General features: G+C 36.4%; 1 protein-coding gene across 1 annotated transcript; it reads right to left on the minus strand.

Moving 5' to 3' along the window:
• Positions 1-4,580: 4,580 nt before the first annotated feature.
• LOC134228356 (uncharacterized) lies at positions 4,581-6,962 on the minus strand. The gene is made up of 5 exons (XM_062710015.1): positions 6,845-6,962; positions 6,357-6,498; positions 5,146-5,294; positions 4,787-4,829; positions 4,581-4,664 (listed from the first exon to the last, which is right to left on the minus strand). Exons 1-4 carry the CDS (start codon positions 6,891-6,893, stop codon positions 4,801-4,803), a joined length of 369 nt encoding a protein of 122 aa, XP_062565999.1. The 5' UTR covers positions 6,894-6,962; the 3' UTR covers positions 4,581-4,664; positions 4,787-4,800.
• Between the last annotated feature and the right edge of the window lie 8,378 nt (positions 6,963-15,340).

Genomic DNA, 15,340 nt, shown 5'->3' on the forward strand with positions numbered 1-15,340 from the left:
TGTTTTGAATAGCAATGAAGATACAGGGTTCGTGTAGTGTTTGTCTGCCTTTTAGATCTAGTGTATTAGGGTGTGTATGCGTATTTAGTTCAAGGAGAGATATTCAACATTTAACTTGCAATTTATGGGAGTACGAGCTAGTTTAAACTCCATTTGATTTTTGCCAGCCAATTTATATATCATTCCTTCATGAACTTATAACAAGCATTATCGCCCGCGTGGCGCAGTGGTTAGAGCGTCTGCTCTAGAGTCGCTAAGTAAGGAGCTGATCCTTACGTCGCAAGTTAGAATCCCACTTTAATGGGACATGGAGACAGGTCCTTAGGATGAGACCGTTTAAACCGAGGTCCCGTGTCGGAGTGGGTGCTGACACGAAAAAGATCTCTCCCTGCTCAATGGCCCTGAGTGCCGGGTATAACCCAATTTGCAGCTCTCCACCGGCAAGTTCTGGCGTCTCCACATGACTGAAAAAATTCTCGGGAGGGACGTTATACAACATACAATAAATCAATCATATAACAACCATCAAATGTGTAGATTCAAACTATATAAACATATTTTACAAATTACATTTTCATTCCCGTGAATACCCGATGTATTTTTGAGCATCCGCCCCAGTAATTCAAAACAAGCCAACAGGTGAAATCTTGGCTGTGCTACCAGAACACGGGCTCTCAGGTAGATAAAACAGCTAATCGAGTGGCTCCCCACAAGATAAAGACCAACATTACACTCACACAATAGGGGTATCTTAAGGGATTCAATTTAGATTGTTACAATATATATAAATATATACATCATGGAAACAACCAGGAAATTGTGATATATATATACATGTATATATATAATAGAGAGAGAGAGAGAAAGAGATCATGGAAAAAACTGGAAATTGGGTGACGAGGAAGAGGTTGCAAAAGAAGAGTTTTGTCAACTAAAATATTGTCTATGTCGGAGGCCGCTTCTGTGCCTCCGCATGGAAGACTTTCTATTAGCCCTGTGTATTTAGAACAAGTATGTTAATGTCACAGATGTTATGTTTTAATTTGTTCTGATAATTGGCGCGCATTGCCAATTAAGTACGTTCGCTGCGTTTGTTTGTGTTGTGTGTCTGGTGTGAATGTATTGAGAGATCATGTGACATTGTTATTTTCGTATTTACACGTGTTTCCGGTTTGGTGACCTAACGTGACCTCACTGCTGACCAATAACTGACCGTTTTTATCTCATTAATATGCATGTTTTAACTTCTGCACTCAGTATATAAGCACTGTACCCGCCAAATTCTTTACCCCCACGATTTTGCCTTTACGGTAGAAAACTGTGTATATTGATTCTAAGTTATCTTCAAAGTATGTAATAGTTACATGATGACACGAGATGATGCATACAAAATATCGTTGAGTTATTGCACGCGAGGAGGCGTTAGCCTCCGAGTTTGCAATAACGAAACGATATTTTGTATGCATCATCGAGCTGTCAATCATGTAACTGATTTATCCCATGACCCTTCATTTGACCTTTTCCCATATTTGGTATTTTCTTTACATCAACTAATAAAGACTCTGAAACTGAACCACGTGATAGTCTTAACCCGAGGGGTTTTTGGTATCCAAGTAACGGATTTACAAATTTGGTAATTTTCATAGTACTGTAACACGTGATCAATTTCTTGAGATAATCAATTCATTTGTTCTATGATCTGGCGAAAATGGCGGAAGGGGTCCAGCGTAAAGAATAGTCGTTTTTCAGCAAGCCTACGACGAGGATAATTTTCAATCGAGTCAAGCAGTTCAGATGTATGAACTAGGGCAATTGGATTTAAATGACCCATGGGGCCAGGACTTTATGAATTTCCATTTACAGTTTCCGGAACTGAAACGGGAAAATATTTTACGGAATGGACTGAAAATACTAGATTCGGAAAACATGTGTCGGCCATTGAAATAAGTGCGCTTAAAAAATCAAGAAAGTTAAACCACGAGCCGTAACACTTCATGGGCAGTCAACATGGTTCAAGTGTTCAACGACTGGAAATCTCAGCAAAACAGCAACTTGGTGAGTTTAAAATCATTCCCGAAATACTCAATATAGTAAATACCAAGAACTTGCGTACTTTATATATCACGTTTTGTACACTGTAATTGAGGCCAGGTGCGCATATGGATTCCCCTACCCCCGAGGACTTTATATCCGATCTGTTCCGATATTCTACGGTACATGAGAGCAAGGTGTTCATTATATGAACTTTTCAGAGGATGCCGGGAAGGAAAATGCTATTATTGAATGTGCGAATTCCTATCATGGGAGATGAAGTTATCCGATTTCGAGAATTATGCTCCGCCAGACCGTGTCGATGTCTTTTTTGTAAAGATTTGTGCATTTTGATTTAAACTGTGGTATCTGTTTTGTTTTGTTTTTCTCTTGTTTTTGTTAGTTCATTAAAATCTAGAAACGAATTTTTGTCTCATTTGCATAGCTCCTCCTACATCCAGGGTATAACAGTTGGATATCACTAGCTTTATATCACATATGTGATATTTATTATATCACCACACTTATGTTGATACGAGAAATACACCCTTGCGAAGATCAAAGAAAAAATTGTCGGTCATGGGATAATTACTTGGAGTGTAATTAACTGGATTCCTGGTAAGCTTTCTGTTTACCTCTATTATAATTATTATGTAAACGTATTTTATATTTTACTTTTATTAATTAATTCCGACAGCGAACAATCATATAATTTATGTGTTGTTAATGTCTGTTCTTTAATGTAAAGTATTTGTCTTGTGTGTATTGTGTTGTGAGAGTGTGTTTGATTTATACTTTGTAGGTTTATTTTGCTATAAGCACACTAATAAATACTTGTGCCGAATCCAGTGTCGGAGTTATTTCCTACAAAAGACCCGGTGACAATATTTAACATATTTAACTGCAAACATGTTTAATATTTGTGATTATTAATAGATCATTTGATTACTGGCAAAACAGAAATATTCCGTTATAATTATGTAAAGTTTATATAAAGCTAACACTTTTGAAATTCATAAATTCATTATTATTCACACGTTGCTATATATTTTGCAAATTGGAGAGCTGTGAAACATCAGTGCAAATGTTCGCAAAGAACTGCAGGTTGCTATGGAGGGTCGTTCTGCACTCTTGACCCTCAAGGGAGAGAGGAAAAACAAGCTTCCGTAATTTTAGGAGGCACGTATAACGTTTACATAATGGCTGTAAAGGCAGCGAATGAATTTCGTGGCCAGAGGTTGACGAGGAACTGATCATATTGACGAACCACCAGAGGACTGAAATTTCCCAGAAAAAAAAAAACTTTGAAGAGGGCAAAGTTGTCCAGGGCACCAAGAGAAAGGGAGAAGATCATAACAATGAAAGAATATATTCAAGATTATATATCAATATTCAGAATGTTTGACTCCACATTTTGGAGGATGGCGAGAGTAGGAGTATTGCAAGCAAATTTTCATCCACTGGGGGGACTCTGAAGTATTTTGCTCCTGCCTTTCTAGATGGAGAAATGGTATCAGTCAGCACCTTCAAAGCCAAACATTACTTGAAATTTAAAAGGAAAAAGTACATAAAAATTATCAAGGACCAAGGCTCCAGCATATACGGAGTGGAAATTGAAAATGACTCGATTGTAAGAATTCTTTTTTTTTTTAACCATTTTTTAAATAAAACGTTTTACCTTGTTTTGGATAGAGATAAAGAAATAGGTTCGTGTATGTGCGTCTGTCTTTTAAGGTTTGTATAGTAGGGCGTGTATTAGCGCAAGGAAAGATATTCAACATTTAACTTGCAATTTAATTTGAAGGGAGTACGAGCTAGTTAAAACCCGATTTGATTTTTGCCAGCCAATTTATATTTCTTTCTTTCATAAACTTATAACACCATTTTCAAATAACTGACTCGCAATTTTGAGAAGTATATTATTTATCTATTTGAATACTTGATATCGCGATTACTTAACTTGGGGGTAGGAAACGTCTGTTGGATGGGGGCAAATGTACTTTTGAGTACAATGCAAGATCAATCGTTATAGCATTAATAACGACAGATAAGCAAAAAATCCTGGTGGAATACCTTGCTAAACGATCGCTGAACCACCCTAATCAATTTTTAGAAGAGCTTTTCCTAAATTTGTTTCATTTTTAAAAAATATTTTATCTGAGCGGACACTTCTCATAATCCTTTTAGGTCACCGATTGCTATCCGTTTTCGTCTGTCGTTCGTCGTGCGTTAACATTTGAACATTTTCAGCTTCTTCTCTAAAACCACTGAACCAATTTTAGCATATGGCATTTATGGGTAAAGGGGAACAAAATTGCGAATTTCATGGTCACCGCCTCCCGCGGGGGGGGGGGGGGGACAAAACCACTAAAATTATTGCAATCTTTAAAAATCTTCTGTACTCCTGGACATCAAGCAGTCAAACTGTTGGTATGATTGTCCTCTACCAAAATTGTGAAATTCATAGCCCCAGTTTAGGGGTTCTAGTATATATACCCACCCTAATATTGGAGTTGACCCAGTAATTTAAAACAAAAGAACAAGAATACTCAATATATTTATGTACATTTATTTTCTTTTAACATGTTTTCCCTGCGGTCTCCAACTGCTGATCTTTCTTTTTTGGAGTGGTACTGCAAGAATATAGACATTTCCTTACAAAGTAATTCAGCATTTAAATTAATTTTATAAGGCACAACAGTGTATAAACTTTCGATCAAATCCTGTTTTTTTTAAAATTTATATTGTTACTTACATGCGTAGGATGGATTAATGATTAACAACACGCGGAAGTGTGCCTGCAAGCAATTTGAATGTAGAAAAGTTTAGAACAAACGACAGCAAATTACACATAAATAGCTGCTCAGAAATATCGATCATTAAAACCGAGAATTTTAAATAAATGAATTGCTAATAATCCTTAAAGCTAAAATAGTGATTAACATTTAATTCATTAGAATTTCATGGTAAAATGTGTTTCTGTTTTCATACGATACTGCTGTTCAAAGAGTTCGTTTTTCGTTAATGTTCCAATTGGAAAAATACTTACATTGGAAAAATACTTACACTGCCAATGGCTATTTAAAACATTGACTCGATGGATATAAGACCTACTTTCAGTGCAGACGACTCCAATCAATGTCTGTAAGCGGGCTTCAAGGGTGGAAATCATGGCAATCTCTGGCAGCTCCTTTTTACATGTGGCACTCAATGTCACAGTATTGAGTACATTTTTCACGCACGACACAATCTGGCTTTTTTTGCTGACAAAAAATAGTTAACATTAGGTAAATACGGCTCCACTTTACAATGAAATTTAAATCAGTCCTAATTGTTAGTAAGTTGTTCTCATTTTTTCCTTTATGAACTAAATGATAATCGGGCTTTTCTATAAGTCGCAGTCCAGATATTGTAACCCCATGCATTGAGAATTTCCATGAAGTGCCATTGAACAGTGAGGGGTCTTTTTCGTGCCAGCACTGCAACACAGGACCTCCGTTTACACGGTCTCATCCGAAGGACCGGTCTCCACGTAACTCGCGACGCAAGGATCGACTCCTTACCTTGTGTCTGCTCTAACCACCTCGACCGAATGGCGTAAGAAGTAAAATGCTTAAATTTGTGCATTGAACATTTCTTCACTATTTTCATTCAGTACTTATTATTAGTGATGCGATACACTGTCTTGAGCTGCTTGTAATGGTACTATATTTAAAACAAAAAGCTCATTTGTGTGTTAATTACATGTACCATAATTATTACAGGCAGTTTTTGACTTGAATGTAATTAACAATATAAACACCCATTAATATGCTAGAGGGTTTAAAAACATTCATACACTAGATTGATAGAGGGTGTGTGTTTGTATGGTGGGGTTAATCTTAAATGTTAAACATCTTAAATGATTCATTTGGGAAATGCACGCTACAAAACATCAATCAAGAAAAAGCCTACAATCTGACTGATATTATTTGGACCATATTATAGTTTTATTATTCGCATCTTAATAAAAGTCCATGTTTTCCTCGGTGGCTCAGAAGTTGCATTAGAGCGTTTGCTGTAGTTTCGCGCAGAAAGGAGGTGATCCTTCCGTCACGGGTTGGAATCCCACCGCGGAAGGCGGAGATCTTGTGTCGAAGAAAGATCCTTCACTGCCCAAAGACAATTAAGTATAGAGTACGCCTTCCACCGGCAAATGGTTGCATCTTAATTTGAGTTAAAATAAATTTTTCAAGAGGGACATCAAACAAACAAATCTAAAATCATAAATTGAATGTTCAGGTTAATATCGTCATGTTAAGACTTGTCAGTATAAAAAATGCTACCTGCAAATAGTATCTGTGCTTCCAGGACTTTTGCCCATAAGAGTCTGAATTACATCAACTTGTGTTCCAACAGCCTCATCAAAACACTTCTCCAGACCATTTTCGAACTTTTGGCGACAGGGATTTGTTACTCCGTGGCATACTGTAAAAATTTGGAATTTATAACAATATGAAAGATTTACAATTTTATAACCAAATTGCAATTAATATTGAATTAAATGGGTGCAACATGATGGCGAGAATCAAAAGTTAGCGTGCGTAGCCCTCTTATAAATCTTTTAGTGCAAAGTAAAAAATTAAAAAGACAATTCGAAAACGGTTAACATCTACTTCAGAAGAATCTTCAAACTATATTTGCATTTAAAAAATTTTCAAAATTGAGGAACACTCCATAAAAATTGTAGACTGATTTGTTAAATACAAAATAATTTACACATTTTTTTTTTTTTTTTTTTTTTTTTTTTTTTTGGTAAAAAAAAAAGACTTACCTACAGAAAGTCCCAAGAAAACTAAAACTGAAATGTAAGAAAAATTCATTTTCCGATTTTTTTTTCTCTAGTTTACCTCTGTTCGAAGTGTTCTACAAATTTAAAGATCAACAGAATATATACGGAAATAAAAGAAAAGGTCTCATTATGATTATTTACAAATTTACGGCAAGCCTTTCCCATGTGAATTGTTATCAAATTCCAGACTTAACGGTCCGAGAGAAAATTCAAGAAGGGAAAGCAAATGAAATACTCCAGAATGACTCTCATGGTGTCAGAATCCCGCCCCATGACACGAACGGAGGTGTGGCACTGAGGTGGACCAAAGCATTAATTTTGCCAATCTTTCGCTTACTCGTTGACAGTCAACTTGTATGATCTTCTAAACCAAGATTATGCAATATTGAATTCGGGACCTTTTTTTATTAAGGGCCAAGGCTTCATCGTGGTGTTAAGTTGGTCATTATCGAAAACAAACTTCGAATATTATTTTATAATTGAAATTTTATATGCAAACTTTGATTATAAAAACCAGTTATATTTATATATCGTTCGTGTGAAATTCATTTCCCATTCATTCAGAGCTCAACTTGAACCAAAGGGTAGGATCAATTTGATTACATGCTGATGCATTGTACAATAATTATTTTTGACGTGTAACCTAAAAATCACCTTTTATGTTAATTTCGTTTTCTCTTTGAGATTTTTTCACACAAATTAAGATGCCATCACTTGCTGCAGATTTAGACGTGTTCGGCACTTGCGGTATTTGAGGATAGGGATTATTTGTGCACCAAGGGAACCTGGATTAAAGTGTCATCTGAAGGACTGGTCTCGTTATGGTATTCGAACCTGTGACGAAAGATTGACTCCTAACTCCGCGACTAATTCTTACCATTGTGCCACGTGGGAAACCTAATAATGTAGCCAAGCAGATGCATTACAAGTTGCTCTATTGAATTATCTTTGCGAATTATATTTTCTCACTTTGAAATAATATGTTTAGGACATCAAGTGTGTTCCATAACTTTCTTCTTATATTTCGTAGACAATTATATGTAAATGCTATGGAAATGTTTGTTATTATGGATTGGTTTGTTACGCAGTGTGGCAACCGCTGGACTAATTTCCTTTTTTCATCATGCAAATTTAAGCGATTAATTGTGCAGAAGTAAATAACAAAACAATTTTTGCACGTTACTAAGATCCTGTTTGAGAAGCCTAGTATTAAAAAGCATTCAATGTGGAAAACTATCAGAATATGTGTAAGACACCGCTTCATGTTGAACAGACTCGATGGAAACGGCTCCATCATGACTCTTCTATTTTTCCTCATTCTAACTGTCTCCGTCAATGTAAAATACAAAATTATCTATAAAACATTTGCAAAGTTCAGACATGCGTTGATGATGAATTTAGTTTCCAGAGAATTTCTCACTTTACATGGTATATACGGTAAAGGTCGAGTTTTGCCCTTGCATGATTAAAAAAATAATTCAGGAAAAATATACATATATTTGTTATTTATAACAATTTAAGTCAAATTATGTTTTCACCGACGTTCATAAATTTCGTTTCCTCATGAAGTAATCTGCCACTTAGATGGTAGATTTTATTAGGTCACCTGAGTAACTCAGGTGACCTATTGCTATCCGTTTTCGTCCGTCGTCGTTCGTCGTCCGTCGTGTGTTTACATTTGAACAGCTTCTTCTCTGAAACCACTGAATCAATTTCAACCAAATTTGGTATACAGCATCTATGGGTAAAGGGAAACAAAAATTGTGAATTTCATGGTCCCCGTCCCCCTGGGGCCTGAGGGGTGGGGCCAAAATCACTAAAACTATTGCAATCTTTAAAAATCTTCTTCTTTACTCCTGGACATCCAGTAGGCAAACTGTTGGCTTGAATGTAATGAGTATTAAGTTCCCCAGGGCCAGGGATTCTAGCTAGGGCGGGGCTATATAGATTGTATAGTGAAAATGCATTATTTCTTTGAAAATCTTCTTCTCTGCTTCTGGGTATTAAATAAACTAACTAAGTACATAGTTATGATGAGCAAGAGTGCCTCTTCCAAAATTGTGAATTTTATGGCACCAGGGTTAGGGGTTCTGGTGTTAAGGCGGGGCTCTATTGATTATATAGTAAAAATACATTAATTCTTTGAAAATATTTTCCTGTGCATCTGGGTTTTTGCCAGTGATCCAAGTATATGTTTTTATGATGAAGAAAGGTGCATCTAGCAATATGGGTTTTTTATGCCCCCTGGGTCAGAAGGGGGGGGGGTACATAGTCTGAAAATAAATTAATGCTTTGAAATCTGCTCTTTGGTATTGATCAACCATTTTATGATAAAATTTGCAAAATTTTTGAAATATGTGGCCCTGGGTCAGTGGTTCCTTTGGGGTGAGGTGCACAACTGGGTATAAAGTGGAAGTGCATTTTCTCTTTGTTACTCTGATCTACCTCTGGGTATTAAGTAAATAGAGTAAGCATGCCAAGTTAATAATTATGATAAGCAATGGTGTCTCTTTCAAAATTGTGAACTGTGAATTTCTTGGCCTCTGGTTTAAAACACGAACCAAATTTAATTGTTTGAAAGTTGTTGCACAATACTCAGTGGGCCTCTTGTTTTTAAAAAAGCATGGAATCTTTCTGATATCAAAAGTTTTTATGCCCCTGTAATCGAAGATTCGGGGTATATATAGTTTTTATCGTGTCCATCTGTCTATCTATCTGTCTGTCTCTTTTTTTGTTCGCAAAAACTTGAACCTTGCCCATAACTTTTGATTAAGTGGAGCTATGACTTTCATATTTCACATGCGTTTTCCATGTGACAAGACCTTTCTTTGGGTACCACCAAAATTGACGTTTTGACTTTGACCTTGGAGTTTGACCCACTTTACCACAAAATTTCTTGACTTTTACTTTGGCCATAACTTTTGAACGGTAGATACAAGGACTTTCATATTTCACAAATGTATTCTTTATGGCAAGACCTTTCATTGGATCCCAACAACTTTGACCTTGACCTTGACCTTGGAGATTTCCATACTTATGAAAACACTTTGGCCATAACTTTTGAGCGGTAAGGGCTTTCATACTTCGCATATGTTATCCTCGTGAGATTTTTCATTGGATATCAAAAACTTTGATCTTAACGTTTGACCTACTTTTAAAAAAACTTGAAGCAATGGCCATAACTTTTGAGCGGTTAGGGTTAGGGCTTTCATACTTCACATTTATACTATGTGTGACTAGAATTTTTTTTAAGAATCCAACTACTTATAAGTAAGTCAAGTGTTGCATTTAAAAAATACGCTACCTTGGAGTTTCACATTTACATAGTTTTGATTTTTTTAATGACGTTTTCGAAAAGGAGAAACTACTGAGATTAATCTACGAACTGGTTGTGGGCGTCGCCCGCGTTGCTCAAAGGTGAGAGCGTCTGATCGAGAGCGCTAAGTTGATCCTTACGTCACGGTACGAATCCCACTGTGGTACATGGAGACTGGACCCTCGGATGAGACTGTGTAAACCGAGGTCCCGTATCGCAGTGTGCTGGCACGAAAAAGATCCCTCACTGCTTAATGGCCAACAGTGCTGAGTATAGGACAAAATTTGTAGCTCTCCACCGGCAAGTGGTGGTGTCCTCATACGGGTGAAAAAACTCGAGAGGGACGTAAAACAACGTACAAACAAACCAATTACGATTATACTAATCTTTCTGACGAATCGGCCTGTTAACCGTTTCCATCCATTATTGAAAAACTTTCAATGATGGTTAAGTCATTATTAATTAGTTTTGTATACAAGAAGGCCAAAAAGGCTGTTAAGCTCAAGTAAAATGTATTCTTTCAAACAAAATAGTGATATATGGGCGTCTATGTACAAAATAACAAGCGACCAGAATCTACACTCCCCGAGGATGCTTTAACTTAAGTTTCACTTTTTTCCTATATATTTCAATGTAAAACTTAAGGATTTTCTATTGTGGTCCCGCCTTATCCCCTGAGTCATGATTTCTACAACCTAGAATCTACGCTACCACAGGATGCTTTCACATAAGTTTCAGCTTTTCTTGCCCGATTCACTAGGGAAACAACACATATCGCAAGTTTGCTTTCCGAAAGATTTCATACACTTAAATTAAAACAGTTCTCTCTTTTTTTTTTAAAATGGATAAGATGAGCCTTTTTGTCCCCCGCTTGAAAAGTGGGGGATATTAATTTGGGTTAGTCCGTCCGTCATTCCGTCTGTCCGTCTTTCTGTCTGTCTGTAACGCTTTCGTTTCCACACGATATCTCGAGAACCCTTTGAGCTTTTGCAATGAAATTTAGCATAGCAATTCCCTATGGACTAAAGAAGAACCCTATTGATTTTGAGGTCAAAAGGTCAAAGGTCAAGGTCATAAATAAGCAAATTCTGTCTGTTATAACACTTTCGTTTCCACACGATATCTGTAGAACCATTTGAGCTATTGCAATGAAATTTTACATAACAACTCCCTGTGGCCTAATGAAGACCCCTATTGATTTTGAGGTCAAAGTTCAAGGTCGTAAATTTGTACATTCTCTCTGTGTGTAACACTATCATTTCTGGGCGATATTTCAAGAAGATTTTGAGCTTATGCAATGTAATTTTATACCAAAACTCCCTAGGACCTCTCTCACCCCTCTCAAAGTGCCCTGCCCCGTTTGTTTTATTAGTATTTATAGTATTACATGTCGCTATTTTTAGCACAGGGGCATGAGGAGAGTTATTACGTATAAAACAGGTTCTCGGCGGACTTTATGTTCTTATTACATCTATTAGAACTGTTTCATGTAGGCTAAATAAATCAAACACCATGGATTGTGAATTGTTGAGAATACCGAACATGAATATATACATGTATGTGAATTTAGTTCTGCATATACTTGGCGCCATCTAAAGCGATTCCGTGGTCTGGTGGTATGTCTCTCGCTTCGCATGTGAGAGGTCCCGGGATCGAATCTCGGTCGGTCCTTTTTTTTTTTTTTAAATAATTTTCTTTTTTTACTAAATGATAGTATTCAGCATGTGAAATGAAAAATTTATGATGTTATAAAATCATCATTACAGTGTGATAAATATTCCGTATAAAAATAATCTTCTATACACATAATAAAGAATAAGCAATCAAATCTTTATATGCATATTGACATACATGTATTTTATTTGCTTCAGTATATACATGTATACATTTAATAATTCTACAAATTCAGTCAAGGGGGATCCGACTTTTTCCCTAAGCGGGGGACACGAATTCTCTGAATTAGCTTGTTTTTCTTCGTTTCTTTTCAATTTGTTCACCTTCTATGCATTAATTCTTGTTTTCCTCCCTCACACCCAGCCGTTACCACAGTTTAATTTCATCCTTGGACCTGAAGGAAAAGATATTATGCAATAATGCTAAAACAGTTGATTTACTCCAGCTTCAATTAAAAATGACGAAATATTTGCAATAAATAATTTATGAAATTACTTGAGGGATGCAAATGACATCATTGTTGCATACATATCGACATGAAGCGATCGTTAGTATTACAAGAAACATACCTCCCCATACGATATACTTTAAGAATATATTGGTGTGCAAATAATAAAGCAATTTACGAATCCACTTAGGGGATGTCCATTTGAACCCCCCCCCCCAACTACAGCAGTGCTTGTCCTGCAGATATTGCAACACTCACTCAATAAACCTATAATTTAAAGATGTGAAGTGTCTTTTGTTTATTTATCCGAACAAATATCCCACCATTTTCCCATGGGATTAAATAGTGTCATATTGGATATTTTCTCCCATTGGGATTTTTGCCTCCCATAAACGTGTTCAAATGGGATAAATCCCAATGATATTAACATTGAGATATTTTCGCCCATAAATTGTTTAACATTTGGATATATTCCTTGGTTTCTAATAAGTGGGTAACAATATTTTAATATATGGGATATAGTCCATGTTTTACAATGTATAGGAGAAAATGTCATTCTCAAAACCCGTGGAATTTATCCCATTTAAACAAATTTGTGGGAGAAAAATTCCCATTGGGAGAAAATATCCCATCTGACACTCCCATGGGAGAAAGGTGGGATAGTTGTTAGTTGGGAATAATAATCCACGATTCTTCCATGAGATTCTAATCTTTTAATTACTTAAAATAAACATGTTTGTGTGTTCCACATGACACCATGTTATACTGCTAAGAAATTCCACAAAATACATGTACATGAAACTTTTTTGGTCATCACAGTTAGAAATGGTAGTGAAAAGTCTGGTTGTTTATTAAAGCATTTCTGGCCGCAGTTTTTAATTTTAAGGTTACCATAGAGCTACCCCTCAATAACGATAGTCGATCAATACAAAATATATGACGTTCCATCCAAAATTGGGCGGGATCCAGTACTTGGTAGGTTTCAAGTGCGTGGACGTCAGCAGTTAAATGTTCAACAGTCAAAGAATAATTACATGCCCACTAGTCAATTAAAATTCAATATTGAATATTCAATTTCAATTCATTGTCCAAATTCAACAGTTCAAACTTCAAAATCAAAATAACCTAATGTAATGATATGTTGCACTCCTCCAACTGCGTTAAGGCGCGACGGAATACGCCATTTGCAAGGGTCAGGACCATTTGTGTCCTGGCCTAAGCCTGTCACAATAACGGCACTGTCAAATGGGGATGCCAAGAATCATGGTGGCGGCGGCAGTATCTCAAAGCAGTTGCTCACCACGACCACGGCCTGCTCATTGCTTCAGCTGGGTATACATTACCCTTAGCAGACATAATATGCTCAACTGCCCCTTGACAGTTGTTCAACAACAAGTCCCCCCCCCCCCCTGTTGTGATAAATGAACCCCTATCCTCATTAAACAAACTCCTATACTTACCCTTGAATTGTTTATGCTTAATGTATGCCCCACCCTGTGCTGTTACCACCTAAATAGCTTCTCTGTTCATTCTAGATCTGGCTTTTTTCCATGACTTTTACATTGTTCGTATACGCCATGCACACCTGGGGAGCACATACTTACCAAATTAATACCTTGCATTGAATATAGGAATAGTTTCGATACTTGTAATAACGTCTCTGTCAAATGTTGTAACAAGTCCTTCAACTTTAAGTGGCTAAGATTGTTTGCCCAACAATGAATAATAACAAGACTGCGTTCATTTTCCAATCTCTGCAGAATTTTGAGTTTAGGGACCAGCTGACTCAAGATCATAACCCTGCCACCATATACTTGTATTTGGTACATTAAGATTATGACCCCTGTTCATGGATGATCCCACGATCCAAACTTTATAATAGACTAAATTAAAAACTAGATGCATGTAAACCAATTGAAACTGGATATCATTGAGATGATAGCCATCTCAAAGGGCACTGCTTTTAGCAATGAACATGAAAATGTAAGGTAGTTGTTAAGGGTTTTGACCTTAACCTAGAAACTTTGTTCAAGGTCACTGCTCATCCATTGTCCAGTGGCACTCTGTAAATTATGAGCCACATTGGACCAAGGGGAGAGAAGATATGCTCAGGACAATGATTTTCATATTAGTCTGCTGTGACCTTAACCTTAGACCTAGAAGTATGGTTCAAGGTCACTGCACACCCTTTACCCAAAGGCAGTCTATACGAATTATGAACAATATGCATTCGACCGCCATCTTCTTGAATTTTGAACAACTTTCCGTGATCCCCCTTGCTGCGCTAGTGTTGTTGCTGCCCCAGTGCGGAAAGAATGTTTTCTGTTTTTTCAGTCTTCTAAAAAAAGAAGCCAGGACTCGGGAGGGGGGATTTCTAAGTATAGTATTTTTTCATTTAGATCCTCCCACACTTTTTGATGTTGTAAGGTCGAGCAGTGGCAAATTCAGGATTTGGACATTAAATTATTTTCTTTAGCTCCCTTCTCCCAAATTTCGAAGCTGTTGTCTGACAATATGAAATGAACAAGTTTGCAAGAAACAGTTTAAGGTATAAATTGCTGGTGGGGATTCAAAATTCAATGTATCTATAAACAATATATTTATTTAATAAAGTAACACCAACTCTAAATAATTTAATCGTAATTGTACATTTGTAAAATCTGATTAATGGTATTGGAGTGGAAACCTGTTTTAGTAGCCCCAATAACTAGAATTTTGTTGTGTTTTAATGAAAAATGTAAATTAAAAAAAAATGTCATCCAAAAAATCATCTGTATCGTCATTCTATGCTTATTGAGTAACAATTTGTATCCTTTTCATAAACACAGATTATGAGGTATATCGTTGTCATTGAATTCTTAGTAATATTTTAGGAATGACTCTAATTCTTGGCCAAATTACTCGATATGACCTGGTTTGGGTCAGTTTATGCTTTATAATCCGCGAAGCGGACCTTGTTGGAAATCAACCAATGAGAGACTAGAGTACAAACAAAATAAAATTATATGTACATGTACCACAAGTCAATTTAAATAAATAA

The sequence above is a fragment of the Saccostrea cucullata genome, unplaced genomic scaffold (assembly GCF_032062105.1).
Source record: "Saccostrea cucullata isolate Sc308-1 unplaced genomic scaffold, CSIRO_AGI_Scuc_v1 ctg11382, whole genome shotgun sequence".
In the NCBI taxonomy this organism is placed as follows: Eukaryota; Metazoa; Mollusca; class Bivalvia; order Ostreida; family Ostreidae; genus Saccostrea; species Saccostrea cuccullata.

Excerpts from the sequence above, each read along its gene's own strand:
- LOC134228356 (XM_062710015.1), bottom strand. The coding sequence starts at position 6,893 with ATGAATTTTTCTTACATTTCAGTTTTAGTTTTCTTGGGACTTTCTGTA. Across the intron at positions 6,499-6,844 it reads TTTCTTGGGACTTTCTGTAG|TATGCCACGGAGTAACAAAT; the intron begins GTAAGTCTTTTT and ends AAATTTTTACAG. Across the intron at positions 5,295-6,356 it reads AGCACAGATACTATTTGCAG|CAAAAAAAGCCAGATTGTGT; the intron begins GTAGCATTTTTT and ends ATTTTTTGTCAG.